At 37.9% G+C, this 21,277-nt stretch overlaps 1 protein-coding gene across 1 annotated transcript; it reads left to right on the top strand.

Annotated features, from left to right (window-relative positions):
- Positions 1–25: 25 nt before the first annotated feature.
- Positions 26–20,263, top strand: LOC139740012 (kynurenine 3-monooxygenase-like). The gene is made up of 13 exons (XM_071650608.1): positions 26–130; positions 2,162–2,231; positions 3,886–3,983; positions 4,791–4,880; positions 5,454–5,502; positions 8,110–8,197; positions 9,294–9,465; positions 10,430–10,687; positions 13,262–13,351; positions 14,290–14,347; positions 15,321–15,403; positions 17,729–17,890; positions 18,566–20,263. The coding sequence occupies exons 1-13, from the start codon at positions 74–76 to the stop codon at positions 18,689–18,691; spliced, it is 1,401 nt and encodes a 466-aa protein (XP_071506709.1). The 5' UTR covers positions 26–73; the 3' UTR covers positions 18,692–20,263.
- Positions 20,264–21,277: the final 1,014 nt, after the last annotated feature.

Raw genomic sequence — 21,277 nt, 5'->3', positions numbered from 1 at the left:
TGAAGTGTACTACTACTAGATCTACCATCCCATCGGGTCCGCTTGCAAGAACATAGACAGACTTTCTGTGATAATGGAGACTTCAAATGGACCCAAAAGCACCCGCATCGCAATAGTTGGCGGTGGATTGGTAAGGGACATCATTCTGATTACTAGCTGTTAGCTACAATCGTACAACAAGCAAACAAGTAAGAGTTAGAAGTGGCAAGTTGTAGGCATTGACTATTTTAATTTATGACCAGGGTCCACGGATCGGGGGGTCCCACTCCCAGGCCCTGGTAACGTTAGAACTTGGCAGAGAATTCTACCCATCAAGTGTCAAGTATTGGTAGAAATGGTGGGTCCAGTTGTAGTCTACAAGTAGCTCGGGATAGTCCTGGCTGGGAGTTGTGCCACTTTTTTAACCAGGAACAGAGAAGCCAAGTTTGTGAAGTGGCTGGGTGTGCAAAATGGGTGAGACCTTGTGAGGGAGTGAAGCAACCGAGCTGACTGAGTCAAGAGTGGGAGGGGACAGGGCTCTCCTCTCAGGGGAGGGAGATTTTTTATGTGGGATGTGAAATCATGAGATTTAGTGCATACCTGTGAGGCAGTTTTGTTAATGAAATTGCATGACCGGTAATAGCGCCGGTATGCACCAAATCTCATGATTTTATAAGACTGGTTAATTGTCTGAGAATAAACTGCAAACACAGGACTCTTAGTTATAGTCTACATGATCGAAGCATTTTTCATTTTTTGCAGTCTTTTTTTTTTCCTTGCTGGGCCTGGAGGCATGAAAAAGTGGATGCTTGGCTTGTGAGCGTGAAAAGAGACGCTGAGACATGAAACTCAAGAGTCTCATGGCGGAGGCGTGATACTTGGTGTTGTAGGTTTACAGGGAAAAAAATGCATGTACAGTGACACAACACAGTGCAACATGCTCAGAAAACTTCAAACTTTCATAAAATATTTCGTAAAAACACTTAGTGTGCATCCATGTATGTATGTGTATACATAGGTTAATTGTGTTTATAAATGCGAGTAGAGTGTATTGTGTATTGTGTATTGTGATTTTGTTAATGCAGGTATGATATTTGTCCACTTGGGGCGGGACTTGTACATACGACAATCTTGCAATATCATATGAGAAAGAAGTAGTCTTTCTATCCTTATATCATATATGTGAGCGAGAGAAGGAGTTCCCTTCATGTGGACTAAATGCTACAATGTACATACAATGTAGTTTCTACAATGTAGACACCTAGATGGAGTATACATATATCTCATGGGAGAAGATATTTCTATGAGATGTTAATGTTGGGGGCATCAGTCAACTTGTGAGTTCACCAAATAAAATCACAGCAATATTGAACCAAGCATACAGTATAAGGTTCCAGATCCTTTGTAAGTTAAAGTTCTGAACAAAACTTTACAAGTAAGGCTCATACCCCAATTGCATATCAAACCTAGAGTATTCTCTGTGTACACTGTACATGTAGGTTAAAACCCTTGCAAAATGTATGTTCACATGAAATCAACAAAACCATCTGCATTTTATGTGAATAAAGGCGAATCTGTTGTGAGAATTAAAGAATATTTTCTATTAAAAATTGTATAAACTTTGTAGAATTGCCCCATACAGTACCCGTACTGTGTGGAGCCCCAATCTTAATCCGTTGAAAACCAGTCCTGAGTAGTATATTTGGGCAGGGATACATATGGAAAATGTATGTTGTCGCAATATCAGCCTGTCTTCGACGGGTTAAGAACTTGCTTTTGTAAGTGTTCCCAAATATTTCAGATCAATAGGACTCTCTGTCTTTTGAGAAGCAGATATCTTTTCAAGAGTCGTAACGCAACATTTGGTTACAAGTATTAGACCTCCTTTGCATTGCAACAAATCCACAAATAGTGAGGTTGACAGTTTGCTATGTGTTTCCAAACAGAAGAAAAGTACAAAATAAACTGCCCGGTACTTTGCATTGTGTACTTTCAGACCTGGCATTATGCAGCCAATTGAATCGAAACCACCCTCTTGTCCAATAAAGTCTGTCAGCATATTCCACTTTCTCTTGAAAATCAGCCCTTTGTGGATCCATTATGACACAAATTACATTTTTGTGTAGTGCTTCGTTTATCAAAATCAAATTTCAGAATTTGAATGATATTCTTCTTTACCCAGGTTGGTGCAATGCAGGCATGCTATATGGCTCAGAGAGGCTATACGGTGGATCTCTTCGAGACAAGAAAAGGTGAGGGTGCTGTGTACAATTATGGGTGCAAGCCATGTCACTGTAAACCTGTTTACTTAGTGGAGCTGATAGAAACTGCTGTGTGAATGCAGTTCAGCATTTTGTGTATTGTTGTTTTCTTTTTTTTGGGGGGGGGGGGGGTAGGAGGGAGGGGCCATTTGGGTGAGACCTACATGTATTTTGAGTGAAATCTTGCAATTGATCACCCTTTGGTGTCTGGCATGTGTTCGATTTTTAACATAGTTCAACTTGAAAACTGGTGGGGCCCAAATGTCTCTAATCACAGTCAGCCAGTATTAGTGATATGTGATCTTTTTATTCTTTTATGGAAAACCGGGGGCTTTTTGAATAGTTTCCAGGGGTGGAGGGAGGAAAAGGCAATGTTCAGCAGATGAGCGCTAGACCTGTAAGTCTACTGTTCCATTATTGTGATCAAGTTATCAAATGAAGGTTCTGAGTGGTTACACATCATACATGACTGATTAAATTCAAATCTATGGAAGAGTGTTATGGTAATATAACTGTGGGCATTTTTGTATTATTGTGTATTCATGTGTCAAGTAGAAGCTGAAAAAGAGCTTTACATTCACAAGCCATATTTATTGCAAACACTTATACTTATAAATGTTGTCTCTACAAGGATAAATTGTAAACTTATTTTCTCACAATCAGGCCGGCTCAACTTTCCAGTCACATTCGGTACACACATGTGAATTCAGTGAATGCAAGAAAATTATCGTAACTTTCTCTGAAGTTTGAGGAAAATTTGAGCAGTCATTCAGAAGTTTTAAAATGAATTCTCAAAGTTTTGGTTTTAAATCCATGTGACATCAATGGTGAAGAGGAAAGCTACAACAACTTAGATGCCACAATGTTAGTGAAATGACAGTAAGGGAGTGTACAGAGAATTCCTCCATATTTCACTTTCATTATAGATACACTCTTCGTCAACTTCATAACTACATACTTTTAATAAGGTTGATAACATTCATCTGAAATATCTGAATATCTATTCTGAAATAGTTACAATCAAGGATTGTAATGTAAGTCATGTCCTCTTTCTGTATGCTAGAAGAAATGGAAATATGTGCTGCTCTGTGTATGTATATGAATTTGTTTCAATTCAATCAGAAACAACAGAACAAAAAATATGTATTTTTACATACTTATAACAACACGATCTGCATAAGAAAAAATTACAAACATAATAGGGAATTCTTTTCATGAATTACACATAATGGATGCAAAATGTAATTCTAAACTGTAATATGTACAAGATAATCACTGTGGAAATTGAGGGATCTGCTATAAAATTTGGCTTGTTAGTCATGGATCCCTCATGAGAAATAGATAGAATTCGTGTGTTTATTAAATGCATTCTGAAAGATTCATATAAACATGTGCATATTTCCATCTTTTTTTCCCCTCTCTCTCTCTGAATGAAAGTCTACTTTCAAGAGACAAATTCTGTTTCCTGCTGTACAATGTAGCCCTTTGTTACTGTTCTTAGTACAAGGCCTCGCCCAATGTGTAAGGCTTCACCAACAAATATTTGTGGCAATTCCATGTGCATAAGTGTATTTGTGAGTGCATCCTTAAATGTCCATTGTTTTCTTTTCTTCTTGTTTTGTTTTTTGTAACAACACGTGATCAGATATTCGGCTAGCAGAACATGTTGTTGGCCGCAGTATCAACCTGGCCCTGTCTGTGAGGGGGCGCTCCGCATTGCGCCACATTGGGCTCGAAGATGAGGTCTGTTTACAGTTCCACTGTTGTAGTTAGGAAACTACATTTATTGTTTCTTTTCCTTCCCATCCCCCCCCCCCCCCCCCCCCCGCCATGCCAAATTCAATCCAGTTAGTGTAACTCTTGTGAAGGTTTCTTTATGCTCCAGCAAAATGTGTCATGCAAAAAGGAATTCTTTCAATGTTCGTAATCATTGTGATGAATTGAATTTAACTCTAGAAATCAAATAGTGTGGTGAAAGTTCTGCAAAAAGTGACAAATCTTGTAAGCCAATCATCATTTTTATTCAATTAAACTTCATATGTGACAATCAACTCAAAATTGGACTGAATTTCTATTTTGTATGGTCATAAAACTGGTTTTGTATGCTTAGTAATTTCAATACTTTGCAGTGATTTATTGACAAGTTTTCAGGTAACTTATTCTTGCTAAGAGGTCTTTGGAAAACTTTAAATGATATATGAAAGTCTTCTCAAAGATTTTTTTTCTGATCATGATATTGCAATTAGTGACTTCCTTGTGAGTATTTGGTAGAGCTTTATTCAGTTTCTTGCAACAATTTTATGTACAAAAAGTGTACTGTTTCTTTCCATCAGAACGTGGATCCCTGTTCCAATGTGAGCTGCTGCAGGCAGTTGGACAGTCACAAGCAAACAATCAACTAAAAGTTAATTGTCTCAAAGTGGCTGTATGCTGCATTAACCAGAGTTGCCAACTACTATGCCTTATGATATATGATGTTGGTTTTTTTTGTTCTCTCATAAAAACTGAATGAAAATGCTAAAATGTCGTCTTCTTTTTTTCCATCAACAGGTTGTTAGATCTGGAATCCCAATGTATTCTCGTCTTATCCATGATGTTGATGGAAAGAAGAATGCTCAACCTTATGGAAAGAAGGGGGAGGTCAGTACATTATCTCTCTTTTTTTTTTCTTTTTTTTTTTGGTTGCATTTTTAAAATCTTTTCTTTTTATGAGATATTACTGTTAGTACCAAAGATCACTATGTTATAAAGCCCATTGTCATGTATTGATTTGTTGTTTTGACAGTGAAAGTTAGCTATGTAATGTTTTGGTATGAGTTATGAATGTGGCGAGAGAATCTGGGTTAGATTTTCTTTTTGTATGACAGTTAGAATTTGTTTCTTAAAACTGTTGACTCTCATTTTAGGAGTAGAGGCAAATTACTTTGTGATTTGTGATGTACACATTGCTTTGTAAGTTTGAAAAAAGATTTGAAGTCCTAAGTCATGAAGAATACTGATTAGTTAGAAACATACCTTAGTTAGTAAATCTCAACATATTGTGAGGCTAATACCATGCCATGATGTACACTACTATAACAGTGTTACATAATTTGTAGGTAATACCATATTGTTGTTGTTGTTTTCTCCTCTGTATCTCAATTTCACCTCTTTCTCCTCACCCCCCCCCCATCTTCTGCCCCCCCCCCCCTCATGTTTTATACTGATTAACAGGCAATTCTATCTGTTGATAGGAGAAAGTTGAATGAGCTCCTTTTGACAGGTATGTGGTGATCTTTACGTATCATGTAGACTTGTTTGTACATATCTATAAAAGTATAAGATTTGATGCAAAACTAGGCATTGCAATCATTGGTAATGCTTGCAACTGGAATTTTCATTGAATACTGCATACGCCATATATTTTAATAGTGAGTCTATAATTTTTTGTGAATCAGTGCTTCCCGTTAGTTTCGAGAGTGGTTTAATTCACAGTTGTGAAGTACAATCACTCAATGGAGAAATGTGTGCATGCATGTCACATTCATGTTTGGACCAGAGTTGATATTTTCATGTGTTTTTAAATTTCCAAATGGCACCCTATTCATGAAATTTGCAAAGATAAAAACCTTGCAAAATGATTAGCCTGTGTATTAAGAGAAAGGAGTTACCATCTAGCAGTTAATGCACTTCATTGAGGGGCTCTGCATATTACCAATCATTCATCTTTCTGTGATATGTAGTTTCATATGAGGGAGTTAGAAATCTAATTATCATCTTTTTCCCATTGCATTTTGTTTGCTAGGTATAAAATTAAGCGCCTGTGTGAATTCTATGGTGTGAAACGTCGAGGGGGCGGATTCTGCCCCCCTACCCCAGCCCTTTTAGGGTTAAACCATCTAGTTTCAGAAATCGAATTTACTACTCATTACTAGTATTTCACATGGTAGAATAAAAGCTTGTCATTCCTTTCAACCCTTTTTGGTCATAAAGCATTGTTGTACAGTGTGTAGATGGGATTAGGGGTTGGGGTGATGATGTCATGCAAAATTATCAAAGCTGCTAAAGTTGCCGGATTCATGGCTGATCCTTTCATTGGCAACACATTTTAAAGGTTCAAATTTATTTTTCTGTCTGGATTTTTTTTCCAATTTTTTGCAGACTTTATGAATTCAGCCAGGTATATTTAATGTTTCTGCAGTATAGGATTCAGGATGATATTTAGAACTACCAAGTTAGCAAGGAAGAGAAGATGATTATTTGCAGCAAAAATTACTGCCTGGAGTTTTCACGTGTTAAATATTGCTTCCTCAGAATGGCAATGCCCACAGAGTGGCTGCACAGCACACCCATTAATCTCAATAAGAAGTATCTGGATATATCATTGGTCCATTCACACTATAAAAACAATTGAAGCGGCTGCGCTGCCCTGTTTTCATGCACACTCAATGCAGATGTGCATACATTTTCCAGCAAAGATCATCTCTCAGATCATGCGATGTCGTGAACTCTGAACAAAATGTATAGCTATGTGTGCAAGGTAAGATGGTGGCACAGTGGCTTCAAAGCGATTGACCTGTGGGATACCCAGATACTTCCTACATAGATCAGTGGGCACACCCAGCTCTACAGAGCAAAGAGTTCAATCTCCCAACCTACTTCTATTGGTCCTACACCGGGCCGTTATCTCTCCCAAAGGGTTTTATGCTATTATCAATCTTAACAAATTGGGCATGGGTGTGTTGAGTATAATGTCCTTTCCTGTACGCATGCCGAAAGGAGGAATTCACTGGTCTCTTTTGTAGAAACGCAGACAAATTTTTGAGCCATGACCATTGTAGGAGACGTAGTAACTGTGTCGGGAGGCACTAAAAACCAGTAGTGCATATGTGTATGCACCCTTCATGGATGATGTAGCATTTCTTGTATTTCAAACTGCTGATGTCTACCAATGTAGAAACACAGACAATCAGATCCAGGTCTGAGAGGAGCTTGTTGGGATAATATTTTAGGAATTTTACTGTCATGAGAGATAGATGGCAGAGTTTTGTGTTTGTTTGTTTGTTTGTTCTTTTACTATCTTTGGCCTTGTACCAGACGGTATGAAAGATATCAAACTGTATGTACACACATACAGCTTGAATACTAGATTTACATTTTGTCATAAGATTTACTGCTGCCTTCATGTACAAAGATGTAATATATCAGTAAAGTATGGCAAGTAGAACCAGCTTATTCTATCCATGCAAAGCCATTTTGCCTTTTGTATAGATCTGTTGGCACAATGTGTGAGTATTTTGTTCTCAGTGGTTTGTTGTGAGTGCATAACGAATCATTATGATGTTTGCAGTACTTCCGACAGTCTTGATTGCAAAGTGAAACATTGCATGCTTGATACCTGATGTTAAAAGGATGGTATAGGTTTTGTTTAGATAGGGGATTCAGATTTTACCTTTTTGCAAAATAATTAGAAACCACTTTGGAGGGATTAAAACGCATACAATTTTGAGAGGAATTCAAAGTTGATGAAAATCAGATTTGAAATGGCTAAGATATCCAAGAACAAAGTAAAACAAAGTGGTCCTAATGAAGGGTACATATAGGTCCCACCTTTTATAAGGACCTCATTGTTTTTAAATATCTCAGCCGTTTCAAAATCCATTTCCATGAAAATACACTTTGAATTCCTCTAAGAATTGTATGCTTTTTATATTATCTCACAAAAAAGTCAGAAATATGTATCTCCATTTCAACCATAAACAGCAACATTGTTGACTCCTTTCAATATTAATACAGATTGTACTGTAAGGTACTGCCTTGTGGATTTCAATTTTCAGAAGAAGTCGGTATCACTAATTAAAGTCATTCCATACCTCGTCCATCATTTCAGCTGCTGAGAAACAGGATCATGTGACCTTGCACTTTGAGCACAAACTGACACGGATGGACCTCGATGATGGGCTGATGTTCTTTACAGAGTGAGTCTAATCTTGCATCACCATTTCCTTTTTTATCCAGTCCACAGCAGCAAAAGTTTGGAAAGACTTCACATATCAAGGATTATGTAATGATCTGCCAACGTATTATGTAACAAGGAAAAACACTCAATGTTGTAGCTATTTGCATTTCATTCGTTCTAACAGAAAAGAAAAATCAAAAAATTAATCAAGAAATCATTAATGTTTAGATCACATCATCAGCTTGCATATACATTGTAGATGCTAGTTCTTGTCTGCAACTGTTAAACTTTGCTGCATGTTCATCTGGAAAAGTTTCATGTGTGTTTGTGCAAATGACGTAGTACTTGCATGCATTAGCTTTGTATCATTTTGTGATCAATGTGCTGTACAATGTACCCCCCCCCCATATGTAAGTGACTTCTGTGGATGATTTCCCTTTTGTTAGAGAACTTTAAAGGTCCTTAAAGCAATGGACACTGTCACCCTATGGCAGATACACTAGTTAGCCTGGCTTACTGTACATCCTGAAAGGGCCAATTGTAAAAGTTTCAAGAAATGTTTTGTTGATGTTTTTGCATCCTGTCCTTAGCAGCTAAAGACTGACACTCTGTACCCTTTCTGTAATCAATGCTATGGTATGCTATTTTATATTCTTAAAATGGGCTTTAGAATCTCTGCAATTTGATTGGTCAATTATCATGTATTGATTTTTACTAAACTACACTTTATAGCCATGCGTCAACTAAAACGGAATGCATGGCCATACGTCTGGTAAAATCCAAACGCATGGCTCAAACCTTGTATAGTGTTGTAGGTGTACCGGACGCATGATGGGGAAAAAGGTTGAATTTCGTGAATTTACGGGCCCATTTTATAAAACGGATGATGCACAGGTTTATTTTGTGGATGAGTGAGAATTGAATGCTCTTGTTTAACTTTGGAAACAGTCTAAAACCCACTACTGTAGCTGCGCCATGGGTTTGAACATTTCCAAAGTTAAACTCGCACATCCAATTCTCACCGATCCACTCTGTCCTGTGCATCATTTGTATATTAATAAATGCTTTTGTCATTCTTATCTCTTCTCTTCCTTATGAACCGTCTGCTTCTCCAGCAAAAATGGCCAGGAGGTGAAGGCACAGGCAGACCTTATCTTTGGCTGCGATGGGGCCTACTCGTGTGTCCGTCGACAGCTGATGAGAAAGACACTGGTAGATTACAATCAAGAATACATTCCACATGGCTATATGGAACTCTGCCTACCCCCAAAACCTGGGACCAATGAGGTTAGTTCCAGGAAATGCATGTGTATCATTAAACCAGCATATTAAAAGCAGATGTGTTGTCATGACAGCATATTAATATACTGTAAAACATGATATATTCGCAGATTTAAATTTTCGCGAATTGGAGCTGACAGCCTTTTTCGTGGCATGAAATTTTCGCGATTTGCTACTGGCATTCAATGCATGTAGTGTAGACAAAAGCTTTCGCGTGCATTTTAATTTCACGAATTTGGCGCTTGCGAAATTCGCGAAATTAAAATTCATACGAAAATTCCTCATTTTACAGTACCAGATTATGTACAGTATTAGATGTCAATATTGACGTTATGTTATGAAAATATTGCAAAAATGAAAGTATTCTGCATCAAGAATGAAAGACTTTTTTCACCCTTCTGGCAATGTTGATTTTGAGATTTGAAGTCTTGTCACACCACAGGATGATTTATTGCCTGTCATGTGTATGTGTGTTTGTGCGAAGGTATGTGAGTATGAATGTACAGCTGTACATATGAATATATGAAGAGTTTGTTTGCAAAAACCGGTAAGTCCATATTTGCCAAATGGAGATATTTGCTATAAAAGGTCAAGAAAAAAAGAGAGAATAATAAGAAAATTTTTGCTTCTTTTGACCATAACTTCAAAAATGTACCTTTATATGAAGTGACCAATCATTTAAGAGGTATTATTTTGTACTTTATGCCAGAGACCGTACTTCAAAATCTTCAAAAATGGACTTATCGGTTTTTGCGAACAAACTCTTCATATGTATAGTATCCATATAAAATCTACACATCTGGGGGAGGGGGGGACAGTTATCTACTTGTAGTTAAACCAAGCTGAGATTACCCCACTCTTGTCAGTGAGGATATGAATGAACTGTATGACAGTTACATTCCCCTGTATCATTCATGCCCTTGACCCCATTCACCCATTAACTGTCACTCTCTGTGACGGTTCGCTGCAGCATAACATCGAGATCAACCACCTGCACATCTGGCCAAGGAACACATTCATGATGATCGCCCTCCCGAACCTCGACGGCTCCTTCACTCTCACCCTCTTCATGCCATTCGACGAGTACGTGAAGATCACGGCAGCGGGTGAGGCAGGGGTCATCAGATTCTTCGAGCAGTACTTCCCCGATTCCATAGAGAAGATCGGAGTCCAGAACCTCAAAGACACATTCAACAGCAGTAAGGCCTTGCCCCTAGTCTCCATCAAGGTAATGTATGGCAGGCCTTTGCCATAGTAGTATTAAGGGTCAATCAGCAACCATTTGACTACATGGTTGTATGAGAATCCAAGGTCTTGTGGTCAGGACTGGTGTCCAGGGATGAAATGTGGGGGGACATTCAGTGCCTCTCAGCCATTCTGAATTTGGGGGAAAGAATCTGAACTTTGACCATTCCCAGCTCCTGTTTCAATGGGAGTTTCGTAGTTTTCTTGAGAATTCTACTACACACTCCTGTAGGAACTGCTCTTTCTTTCCTACTTTTGAGTCAAATCATCCCTATTTTGCAATTAGAAAGGTTGAGAGGTCTGGATATTGTTATTATTTGATCTTTGTTTGTGGTGCTTTTTTGTCCCCGCCGAACGAGTTCGAGCAGGGGACTATGAAACGGGCTGGGTACGTGTGTGTGTCCGTGTGTCCGTGTGTGTGTCCGTGTGTATGTGTGTGCGTCCGTGTGTGATCAAAATGTTCAATTTGCTACTTCTCTGTCATTTATGGGCCAATTTTGATTCTGTATCCTTTATATGAGAGTAATGATAGCACTACATAGGAGATTTGAAACTTCTACACAGAATTTCAGTTGTGACCTTTGACCTTGATTTTTGACCTATATTGTACATGTTGCTACAAAATGCTACTCCTTCGCCATTAACCCGATTTCGATTCCGACTGCTTTATGTGATGGCACCATGTGAGGGCTTCAAAACTTTTACACAGAATTTTGACCTTTGACTTCTTTGACCTTGATTTTTGACCTATATTGTACATTTCGCTACCAAATGCTACTTCTGGCGGGGACATATATTTCGCACCGCATAATTTCTACTTTTCCTTGTTCTGTTTTGACAATGCTGATGTGGTCTCTGTCTTATCACATGGCAAACTTTATTGAGAAAAAGTTATGAATGTAAGAATTCAGAGAAGTTATTACAACTTTTTATGCCTCCGCCACGAAGTGGTGCCAGAGGCATTATGTTTCGGGTTGTCCGTCCGTCCGTCTGTCCGTCCTTCCATCCGTCCTTCCGTCTGTCCGTCCGTCCGTAATGAATTTTGTGGACAGGGTAACTATCAAAACCTTTTTAGGTATCCTAATGATACTTGGCATGTATGTGTATTAGGGGGTGAAGTTGTGCCTATCAGCTTTTGGGTGCACATGCTTGAGGTCAAAGGTCAAAAGGTCAAGGTCAAATACATAAAATTTCACTATTTCCACCATATCTATGCAAAGCCTGAAGATATTTTCTTGAAACTTAGTGTATACATGTATTACCCAATTAAGATTCTCTGGTGAAAGTTTAGGTCATGAGGTCAAAGGTCAAGTAAAAATATTAAAACTTCACCTTTTTTCTCTGTACCTTGGAAATTGCTCAAGGTATCTTCATGGAACATAGTATATATACATGTACTGACTGGCAGTGATTATCTAGAAGATTTAGGGTTCATGGGGTCAAAGGTCGAGGGAAACGCTTCAAAATTTTACTATTTCCTTCATGTTTATACAATTATGCAGGATTTTTTTTTTTTTTTTACACTTGGTTTATGCATGCATAACCTAATAGAGATTCTTTGGAAAGTTTTTTTTCGTGTGTTTTTGCCTCAAAGGTCAAAGATCAAGTGAAAGTGCTGAACTAAGCTTTTCCTCCATATCTCGGAAGTGGCTCAAGTTGTCTTGAAACGTACTACAAATGCATGTTCTGCCTGACAGTGATTATTTTATGAATTTTAGGGTCTAAGACCGGATGAAAATGGTAACAATTTACTATTCAATATAGAAATTGCACTTTTTCTCTGTACCTTTAAAATAACTCAATGCATAAACATATGAATAGGTCAAAGTCAAGTTAAAGTCCTTAACTCCCAAATACATGCTCTCCTATTCATCCAATTAAACCTAGGTCAAGGAAGGTGAATATTTAACACATTTGTGACAAACTTGTTGTTTTAATATTTTGCCAATTTTGTGAAAATGTAATCACACATTGTCCACATGTACTATCTGGACCTATTAGGAGAATCATGCATTATGGCGGAGGCATACCATTCGCCATAGCGCCATTTCTAGTTCAAACAATAATTCTGAAACAACAATGAGCTTACATAAAAAGTGATTTTCTTTTTTTTTTTTTTTACCTTCTAGAACACTGGCAATGAATATTCCTGAACTCTATCCATTCACATTGATTGACTTCACTATTAAAAACTCCAATCATCGAATTGTAGAAAAAGTGTGAAATGACTGTTTGTGTTTATTTTCAATGTTCACCAAAAGGAGCCATAACATGTACAACAGACTGAGGTCCAAGGCTTTGGAAACAAAAAAGAGAGGATTGTTGTAGAATATTAGAACAGTTAGAACAACAAAATCACAGAAAGACCTGATTAGGTCTTCAGCATCAATACAAGTTAAATTTTTGGTGAGAATCAGGTAGTCATCACATTATATGTATAGATGAAGCTTCAGTGATGTCTGAAGGCATCCAAGACAGAGCAACAAGTGCTGGAAAGCTGCACATTGGCCTCTGCTCATCTGGCTTCATTTCTTGCCTTTCCCCTCTATGTGCACAGTGCTCGCCGTACCACTACAAGGACAGGGCTGTTATCATGGGAGATGCTGCCCATGCCATGGTGCCTTTCTATGGACAAGGCATGAATTGTGTAAGTCACAACATGAAATCACTACAGTAGTGACTCCAGCTCTTATGTGCCATGGTGTATTAAGCCATCTGTGCATCATATTGTGCTTAGACTGCAATGCTTAAGTGCCTTTGGAAAACATTTTTTTTTTTTTTTGTTAAAGCCATATACTGAGCTAGTGCTACATAATTTCATCTTATGCCTGTGAGACTCACTTGCACTGAACAAGTGGATTTATGGGTCGTATTGAGTAATACTGTACACCATTTACAGCTTATAACTGTAGTTTGAGTGTTTCCTTGAACCCTGTTACCTGTGGAGTCATACACTTTGTTACCGACAGTCCCGGAGACGATTTTTATTGTAAGTCAAGACAGATTTTATGCTCCTTCATACTTTTATTAAGTACAATGAAGGAAGAACAGGTTTCTGTAGTTCTGGACAGAGAGAAAAGGTGTATCTCTTTATTGAACAGAATGTTTGGATTCAAGTCAATGAAATTCTTGCATTGAGTTGCCTTTATTTCAACTAATTGACAAATCGCCCTACATCGACATAAAGTAGCAGCAAATAAGGCAACGTGTACCTGATAATTAGACAGGCATTTCATCCAACTCGATGCAAGCAATTCAAAGATTATATGCATTTTGTGAACAAATACACAATACCCACTGCATGCTATAAGGATGAGTACCAGCACTGACTGTCGGGCAGAAACTTGGTGATCTAGAGTATAAGTGGTGGCATAAAGATAATATTTCACATTTCTGTTGGCAAACAACAAGAGGAGTTATGAGGTCATCTTATTTGCAGAAGTTATATCATAAAAATTCCGAAACTTTCTTTTTAATATTTACATCTGATTTTAACAATTACTCTGTTCTGTTTGCTAAGTGTTACTCTTCTGTTCTTCTGAGACATAATTATCAATATTTTTATTTCATTTTAATTTTTTGCAGGGATTTGAAGATTGCTTGGTTTTCGAGGAGGTAATGGAGCAGTTTAATGGGAACTTCAGTAAGTGCAAAGATTATTGCATCCTTAACTAACATTGGGGTTTGCCACAGTATACATCCATTTTATATCAGTCACTTTGCCTTCATTGTGTTTGATGACATTGTGTGGTCATTTACGATTGAGATATGCCGGGCATTGCCTACATTCAGTATATTTTGTGATGTATCTTGCTGAGAGGACAACTGTATATGCCAAATTTGTGGCAAGGTTTCTACTTTTGCAAATCGTGAGTCCGGTGCTGTTCGCAAATTTAAAAACATGCAAAAATATTGACTCTGATCCCACCCATGAAATCGTCAGGAAGTCTTGATCCATGAAAGAAGAGAATGATCATTATAGGTCAAGGTAAAAATCTGTGGTCACCATACTTCATGTAGAAATGTTGCTCCTTTGAGCTATAACTTCAATTACAAACATGTGAGTAATATTACCTGGTAAGAAGGATAGAAATGAATCAAGAGATATTGCCTGAATGTGACTCCTGTGAAGGGTGATGTGAGGTCAAGTTCAAAGGTCACCATCGACTGTCACAATTTGCCTTCCTTACACACTCTGTGTGCCACTTCTCTTTGCACTCCCCTCTTTCTAGGTTCTTTCAAGGACTTCATACACATGGTCTTACCACAAACCTCTCTTCCCAAATTCTGGATTGTCATATGATTTCAGGAAAGGTGATGTTAGTTGTTAAAACACAGATGCAAATTAGATGAGGCATCCTTGTTAATAAAATGTTCTACAACTCTTTTTGTTTTTACATTAACCCGTTGATTACAGGCTGACTTTTGCCGGAACACACTTTTCCCATACACGCTTGTCCAAGTATACTCGGGACTCGTCCTCAACGGGTTAAGATCGTTACACATTGACCTATAAGAGACCACCTTTTCAAGCAGCACATTCTAGTTTGATGTGCAGAGCACATTAACAAGTTAAAAATGACCTTTGACCTCTTATGTCTCCCCTTAATTAACAGCCAAGGTCCTGCCCCACTTTTCCAAGTTCCGAGGTCCGGATGCCCAAGCAATGTGTGATCTAGCGATGTACAATTATATCGAGGTGAGTTTGTGAGACAGAACCAAACACTGTCATACAAAAGTACGCTCTCTATTTAATGTATGGCACTTTCAGACACACAATTATTGTATGTGATATGTCATCATAAAAGCCAAATAATGTTGGGAATTTCTTTTTTTTTCTGTTTGGCAGATTTGAATTCATTAGATGCTAAGCTTTGAATAGATAAAATAATTTGCCCTACTTCCATAGTACACCAAAATACTTTAGAAAATAAAAGAACCAAAGTTACACTGTATAAAACTGTGTAGCTTACATTGCCAAAGTCTACTTTACGTGCATTCTTCTTCCTTTTGTGATCTACGATGGGTTACACAATGATGCATCATATATATTCATACGACGTACGATGTGCTGATATGAGACCATTCTGACACAACATCCCGACATACAATAATCATATTGGCAGCCTCATGCTAGAAAGATGAGCAACCCATGGTGTCATAAAACTGGCTTTGCCCTTAATGACATTGCATATTTTTGTGTGTGTGTGTGTGTGTGCTCTTTTCTATGATTTTGATCTTCCTACCAGCAACTTACACAATGTATATACAGGGGCCTCCAGCCACACAGTGAATTGCACAACACAAGAATTTAAAGTCTGCATCTTGTCAATTTTGTCCCACAAACACTGTACCTTATACTGGACTGGCAATGTCTTTACTGTTCGAGTAACAAACTTTCAAATTTGTGTGATGCAATTTAGATTTGAGAATTTGAACAGATTCTATGAACTCTTAAGTCCTCTTTTATTCATTTTATATATCAATGACTTCCGGAACTCATCCTCTCTGCTGTCTTTTCTTCTGTTCGCAGATGATACAAGTCTCTTTTATTCTCACTCAGATCCTTATGTTTTGCTCGATTCTTTGAATAATGAACTTAAGCTGGTATTTGAGTGGATTCAGGCAAATGAATTGTCGCTTAACATAAATAAGACCAATTATATGGTTTTCAGTAACACAATAAAATCTCCTCCAGGTTTAGTTTTAGTGAACGGTTTACAGTTAAACCAAATAGATTCAACAAAATTTTTAGGTATCTATATTGACAGTAACCTTTCATGGAAGGTACATGTTGATTATTTATGCAAATTTTTGTGCAAGAATGTTGGAGTTATTCACAAACTGAAATATCTCCTCCCAAAGCCAATATTGCATGTTTTTCTCTTTATACAACTTTATTATTACCTTTCTTGAATTACGGAATATTAGCCTGGGGGAATTGCTCTAAGACTAAAATCGATTCGTTATTTTTGATTCAGAAAAAGGCCTTGCGGATTATAAATCGTGCACAATTTTTTGATCACACTGATGAATTGTTTGTTTCAAGTAAACTGTTAAAAATTTCTGACTTGTATTTGTATCATGTTGGAATTTTTATGTATAAGTTGAATACTGGTGATCTTCCTAGTATATTTTCCTCAATGTTTGTTAAAAACAGTGATATTCATACTTACCCTACAAGACACAGTGGATCCTATCATTTTTCCCTTGTTCGTACAGTTTTAGCCCTCAAAACAATTACATCGACCGGACCTTCTTTCTGGAATGAGTTAGATTCGGTTCGGTTGCAATCAAGTTCTTTAAGTTCCTTTAATCAAAATCTCAAAGCCAATTTTCTAAAATCCTATGTTTAATTGTTTTGCCGTAATCATTTGAAAATTTCTGCATACTCAAATGATGCCTCGCTCGGATGACTTCAGTAGTTTGATCAACTTGCTACTTTTCTTAGCATTTATACCATAGGTTTAATCAAAAACATCATACTATACTTTGTACATTCCGTAAACTTTATAATATTCTCGATATTTTGTATTTTTGCATGTTGCGTCACTTTTGACATTGATATACTGTACTAAAAGCCTATATGTTATATTTTTGGAACTCACATCCTACAAGCTTTGCTTTTTAGTGGGTTCCTCATATTACACGTCAATTATACGTCGTTAACCCCGCGTTCAGCATTGTGGGAAGGTAAACTTACTGTGATGATCGATCATACCCTTGCAATCATATTTTCCATCAAGCTGTATGTAAATTCACAATAGCGCAAAAGAACGATGGATATTGATGTGGACTTCCGGCAAACCTTTTCGGCTAATATTTCGCATTTTCATCGTTACCTAGCTGAAATTGTGTTATTACAGCGTTATTTCACACATTTCTTATGCATGCGTGTACATTTTAGAGCAATAATCGACAGTTCTGCTGGCATACGAGAAGTATGTTTTGGTTTAAAGTTGCAGTACGACTCCAAATGCAGCAAACATTGATTTGGTACGACGCTTTTCTGTCACCTTTATAGATGAGGGCACTGGTCAATTCTCGCTGGTTCCTCTTCCGCAAGAAGGTAGATCGTCTGCTCAGCTGGCTGCTGCCTTCCAAGTACATTCCTCTCTACTCCATGGTAACCTTCAGCCGCATCCGATACCACATCGTCATCAACAAGTGGCGAAAGCAAGACAAGGTCAGAAGTGATACTGGACTCGTGATCCAGGCATGCAGCTGTCAGGAGAAATGACCCCATGTTCAGGCTATCTCTTAAATCAGTATCGAGCATTTATGTTGGTAGTCAAGCTTTCAGTAAGTTACCAAAGTTGCAAATAGGGCGGTGATTTGGCTCAGTCAGTAGGGTATCTGCCTCCCTATCTTAATGACCTGGGTTTTATTCTGTAGTCTTTCAGGGCAACATTATTTTGTAATTTAAGTGTCCTCTCTAGTAAGAGGCAAAACACTCTTTCTCAAGGATCGGACATTAAGTGGATGTTCTTTGTGTGAGAGAGTCACAACTCATGCACATACAAGATCCCACTTCATTTGTTCATCACAAAGTGCAGGGTGCTAACCCGGGGATGTGGCCACCTACCTACAAGAAAAGCGGGCGAATGATGCTGACCCCTCGTCGTTCACGTGATATAAGAGGTGACTACCTGTAGTCAGCAAGCGATATCAACCTGGAACGTTGTTCCGAACGAGAAAATATAGTAGACCAACTTTGCAAATCACTTGAAGAAAGGGGGCCCATGATTGATAGCTTATAGTCTTCCGATATTACTTTGTCTGTAATCATGCAAACAGAGTCTTTGATCTGAAGAGTGACACACTGCTGAAGGTAAACACTTTGCTTTTGTCCTCCTTCCAGCTGGTGAACAGTGGCCTCATCATGCTTGCCTCTCTCATGGCCGGTGGTGCGGCCATCCTGCTGTGGAGTAGACCGAACCTGGAGCTGCAGAAGATGGTGGGGTCTCTGGTGCAGAGATGGCTGTGATGTCCAAGGGTTCTCAAGATGGATGGCCATGTTTTACACATGTCAACTACACAAAACATATTTCTGAGTACCTTACATACTTTTTTATTGTATAAACATGGCATCTCCTCGGTGTGTTTTATTCTCTTCGAGCTTAGCCCAAACTTGAATCATGGTGACTCTGAATTTTATACTGTCGTGCATCATTTGAGTTTTATCCTACTCAACCAATTCCTTCCACAATTCTCTGAGAGAGACCAGTGCCCCCGAACATCAATCCTTTGCACATTAACAAAGAATGAACAGGTTGGTAATGTGTGAAAGCAATCAAGTGGTACATGTATCCCCTTTCCACTATCAGTAGCATGTGCCATTGAACAATGCCATATATCGTTCGGATGTGAGATATGGATAGAGCAGGACGCTAGGCTCATAAAAACTTTTCCTTATGGTATACTATAAGAGCACCCGAATGAGGTCAGCGAAAGTCAAATGTAGTGAGCTCAGCCTTGATCGTTACATTTGTCTTCATATGAGTTTATAGCGAAACAATTGCACCACTACATTGGAAAAGGTAAATTAAACAAAAATATGCACAGTTTTCATACAGAAAAAGAACAGATATTGATAGTAACTTTCAATCAAGGTCATTTTTCTGGTCAGTATAACACAAGCATGACTTCACGCCACAAACATAAACATTCTTGTGCACATTTTGGGAATTCGGTATGCCAGATTACAGTGTAGAAAGGGTCAAGTTGCTTCCCCTGTACAGTGCTGTATGTGTGTTCATAATCACCCACATGTAGTCTATGTGGTACAAGTGTACATGTCATCATCATAGAAGAATGGCAAAGAGGCTGATAACTGATGCACCATGAAAGGAGTACATGTGATACAAAGCAATACTTTAAAGGAGACCTCGGGATGATTTTCAGACTTTTATATTTGAACAACTATAAATTAGTTAGTCAGAGTACAGAGTTTCAGAATTTATAGTGATTGGGATGAGGAATAAGAATATTTTCAAAATTTATAACAAATTGCACTTAACAAGGACGATGACATGACAGCCTCACCATAAGAATGCATGAGTTGGGGCTCAAGGAAGCAGAACAAAAGAAGAAGGCATGCATAGATTCTACACAGGTGAACTTGATATGCAAGCAGTATTGTAATGAAATTACACCGCTACATTTTTGAAATATGCTACAATGTAGGCTCCTATGTCATCAACACTGGTTCAGTGTTATTTGTTTAAGATTTTTTCAGAGCATTGGTTTCTCTGCTCAAGGACCGCAATAGATTCCACAAATCTATGCATGGAGCTGTCGAATTATGTACTACATGATGTAAAATTATGAAAATCGTCTGGAATGCCCCTTTAATACATTGCAGCTCAGCAAGGTTCAGGAATGCCCCAAGCATTCCATGCGTCTGTGAGCACACAGAAATTTTACACTTAGGCATTCCAATTTTACTGTGTTTGTTTTACCAAACAAAGTCAGTAATTATGCTTTCCCTGCAGTTGGTTTTTGTCGTCGGCATAATGTAGATAATTTCCAAGAAATTGTCTAAAGCGAGGCAGTCACACACATCTACCTAGAGCAGAGTAGAGCACACAGTATTCAATAATGATGTGTTGGCTGAATCATGAAACAAAGCTACTTGTATACCGCTCCTCTGTTTAAATATTCCTGTGGTAATTTATCTTTTTTACATTCCAAAGTATATTTGATATGCGTATCTCTCATAAAGCAGTCTGTTGTGCTACCTTTGATGGGCTTCTGCCATACATGCAATTACTTTCTTGTATGCAGGGTTTTTCATTTCATTTTTTTTTAAATCTCTTATATAGGCCATGATTTATTGGTATGTATATAATACTGTGAAGCTTACAGAACCCATCAAACTCTTTAGAGAGGGAGGTCTCATGGGATGGAAAGAAAAGTAAAAAAAAAAAAATTGAATAAAACATGCTTGACAGTAAATCAGATTTGGTAGACATATCATATTGCAGTGATGTTTCCACTCGTCTTTGTTTTTTGTTTTTTTTAAATATTTTTGTACTGATTCTCCAGCATTTCCTCACGCGCATTTGCTGATAGCATAAGCAGGAAAATGTTGGTAAGAATTTGATGGTTGTGAATCGTTGTTTGACTGAAGTCATGATCAAACTTTCGGTATAGTATACAAATATATCAGGCTTGAGGGGTTCTGGTTGAAACTATCTGCATGATGTTTACTTCAATAGTATTATTTTCTGAGGGGCACAGCCCCGAAGACAATAGTGCTATTGAATTTTCAGAACCGTCACCCAGTTTAATCAGAACCTCGAGCAATGACCTGGTATATTTGTTGTAAATTCTTCTTTTTACGCACAAAATTACAATGTGAAAGTGTATGCATTGACTGCACGATGCTTTTATCTCACAAAGCGTAGACACTGTCATTTGGTAGAAAACCGTACTGTGATGTGATGTCTCATGCACTAAAATACACGCTTGTGACAAGAGTGGTGTGCATGCTCTTAGCAAATGAAATATTGCATGTCAGTGTGACTTTTTTTTATTGTTTTATTTTTTTTTTAATTTCCACAGGGAAATA

This window comes from Diadema antillarum, unplaced genomic scaffold (genome assembly GCF_040938485.1).
Source record: "Diadema antillarum isolate AM-2024a unplaced genomic scaffold, OU_Dant_1.0 seq00000824_RagTag, whole genome shotgun sequence".
NCBI classification, from domain to species: domain Eukaryota; kingdom Metazoa; phylum Echinodermata; class Echinoidea; order Diadematoida; family Diadematidae; genus Diadema; species Diadema antillarum.
Note: the sequence above shows the minus strand (reverse complement) of the source record. Positions and strands in the feature narration are given on the sequence as shown.

Bases quoted from the DNA above. Each gene is read 5' to 3' on its own strand.
- LOC139740012 (XM_071650608.1), top strand. From the start codon at position 74: ATGGAGACTTCAAATGGACCCAAAAGCACCCGCATCGCAATAGTTGGC. The intron at 3,984-4,790 runs GTCTGTTTACAG...TTCCATCAACAG, and splicing joins ACATTGGGCTCGAAGATGAG to GTTGTTAGATCTGGAATCCC. The intron at 5,503-8,109 runs GTATGTGGTGAT...CCATCATTTCAG, and splicing joins GAATGAGCTCCTTTTGACAG to CTGCTGAGAAACAGGATCAT.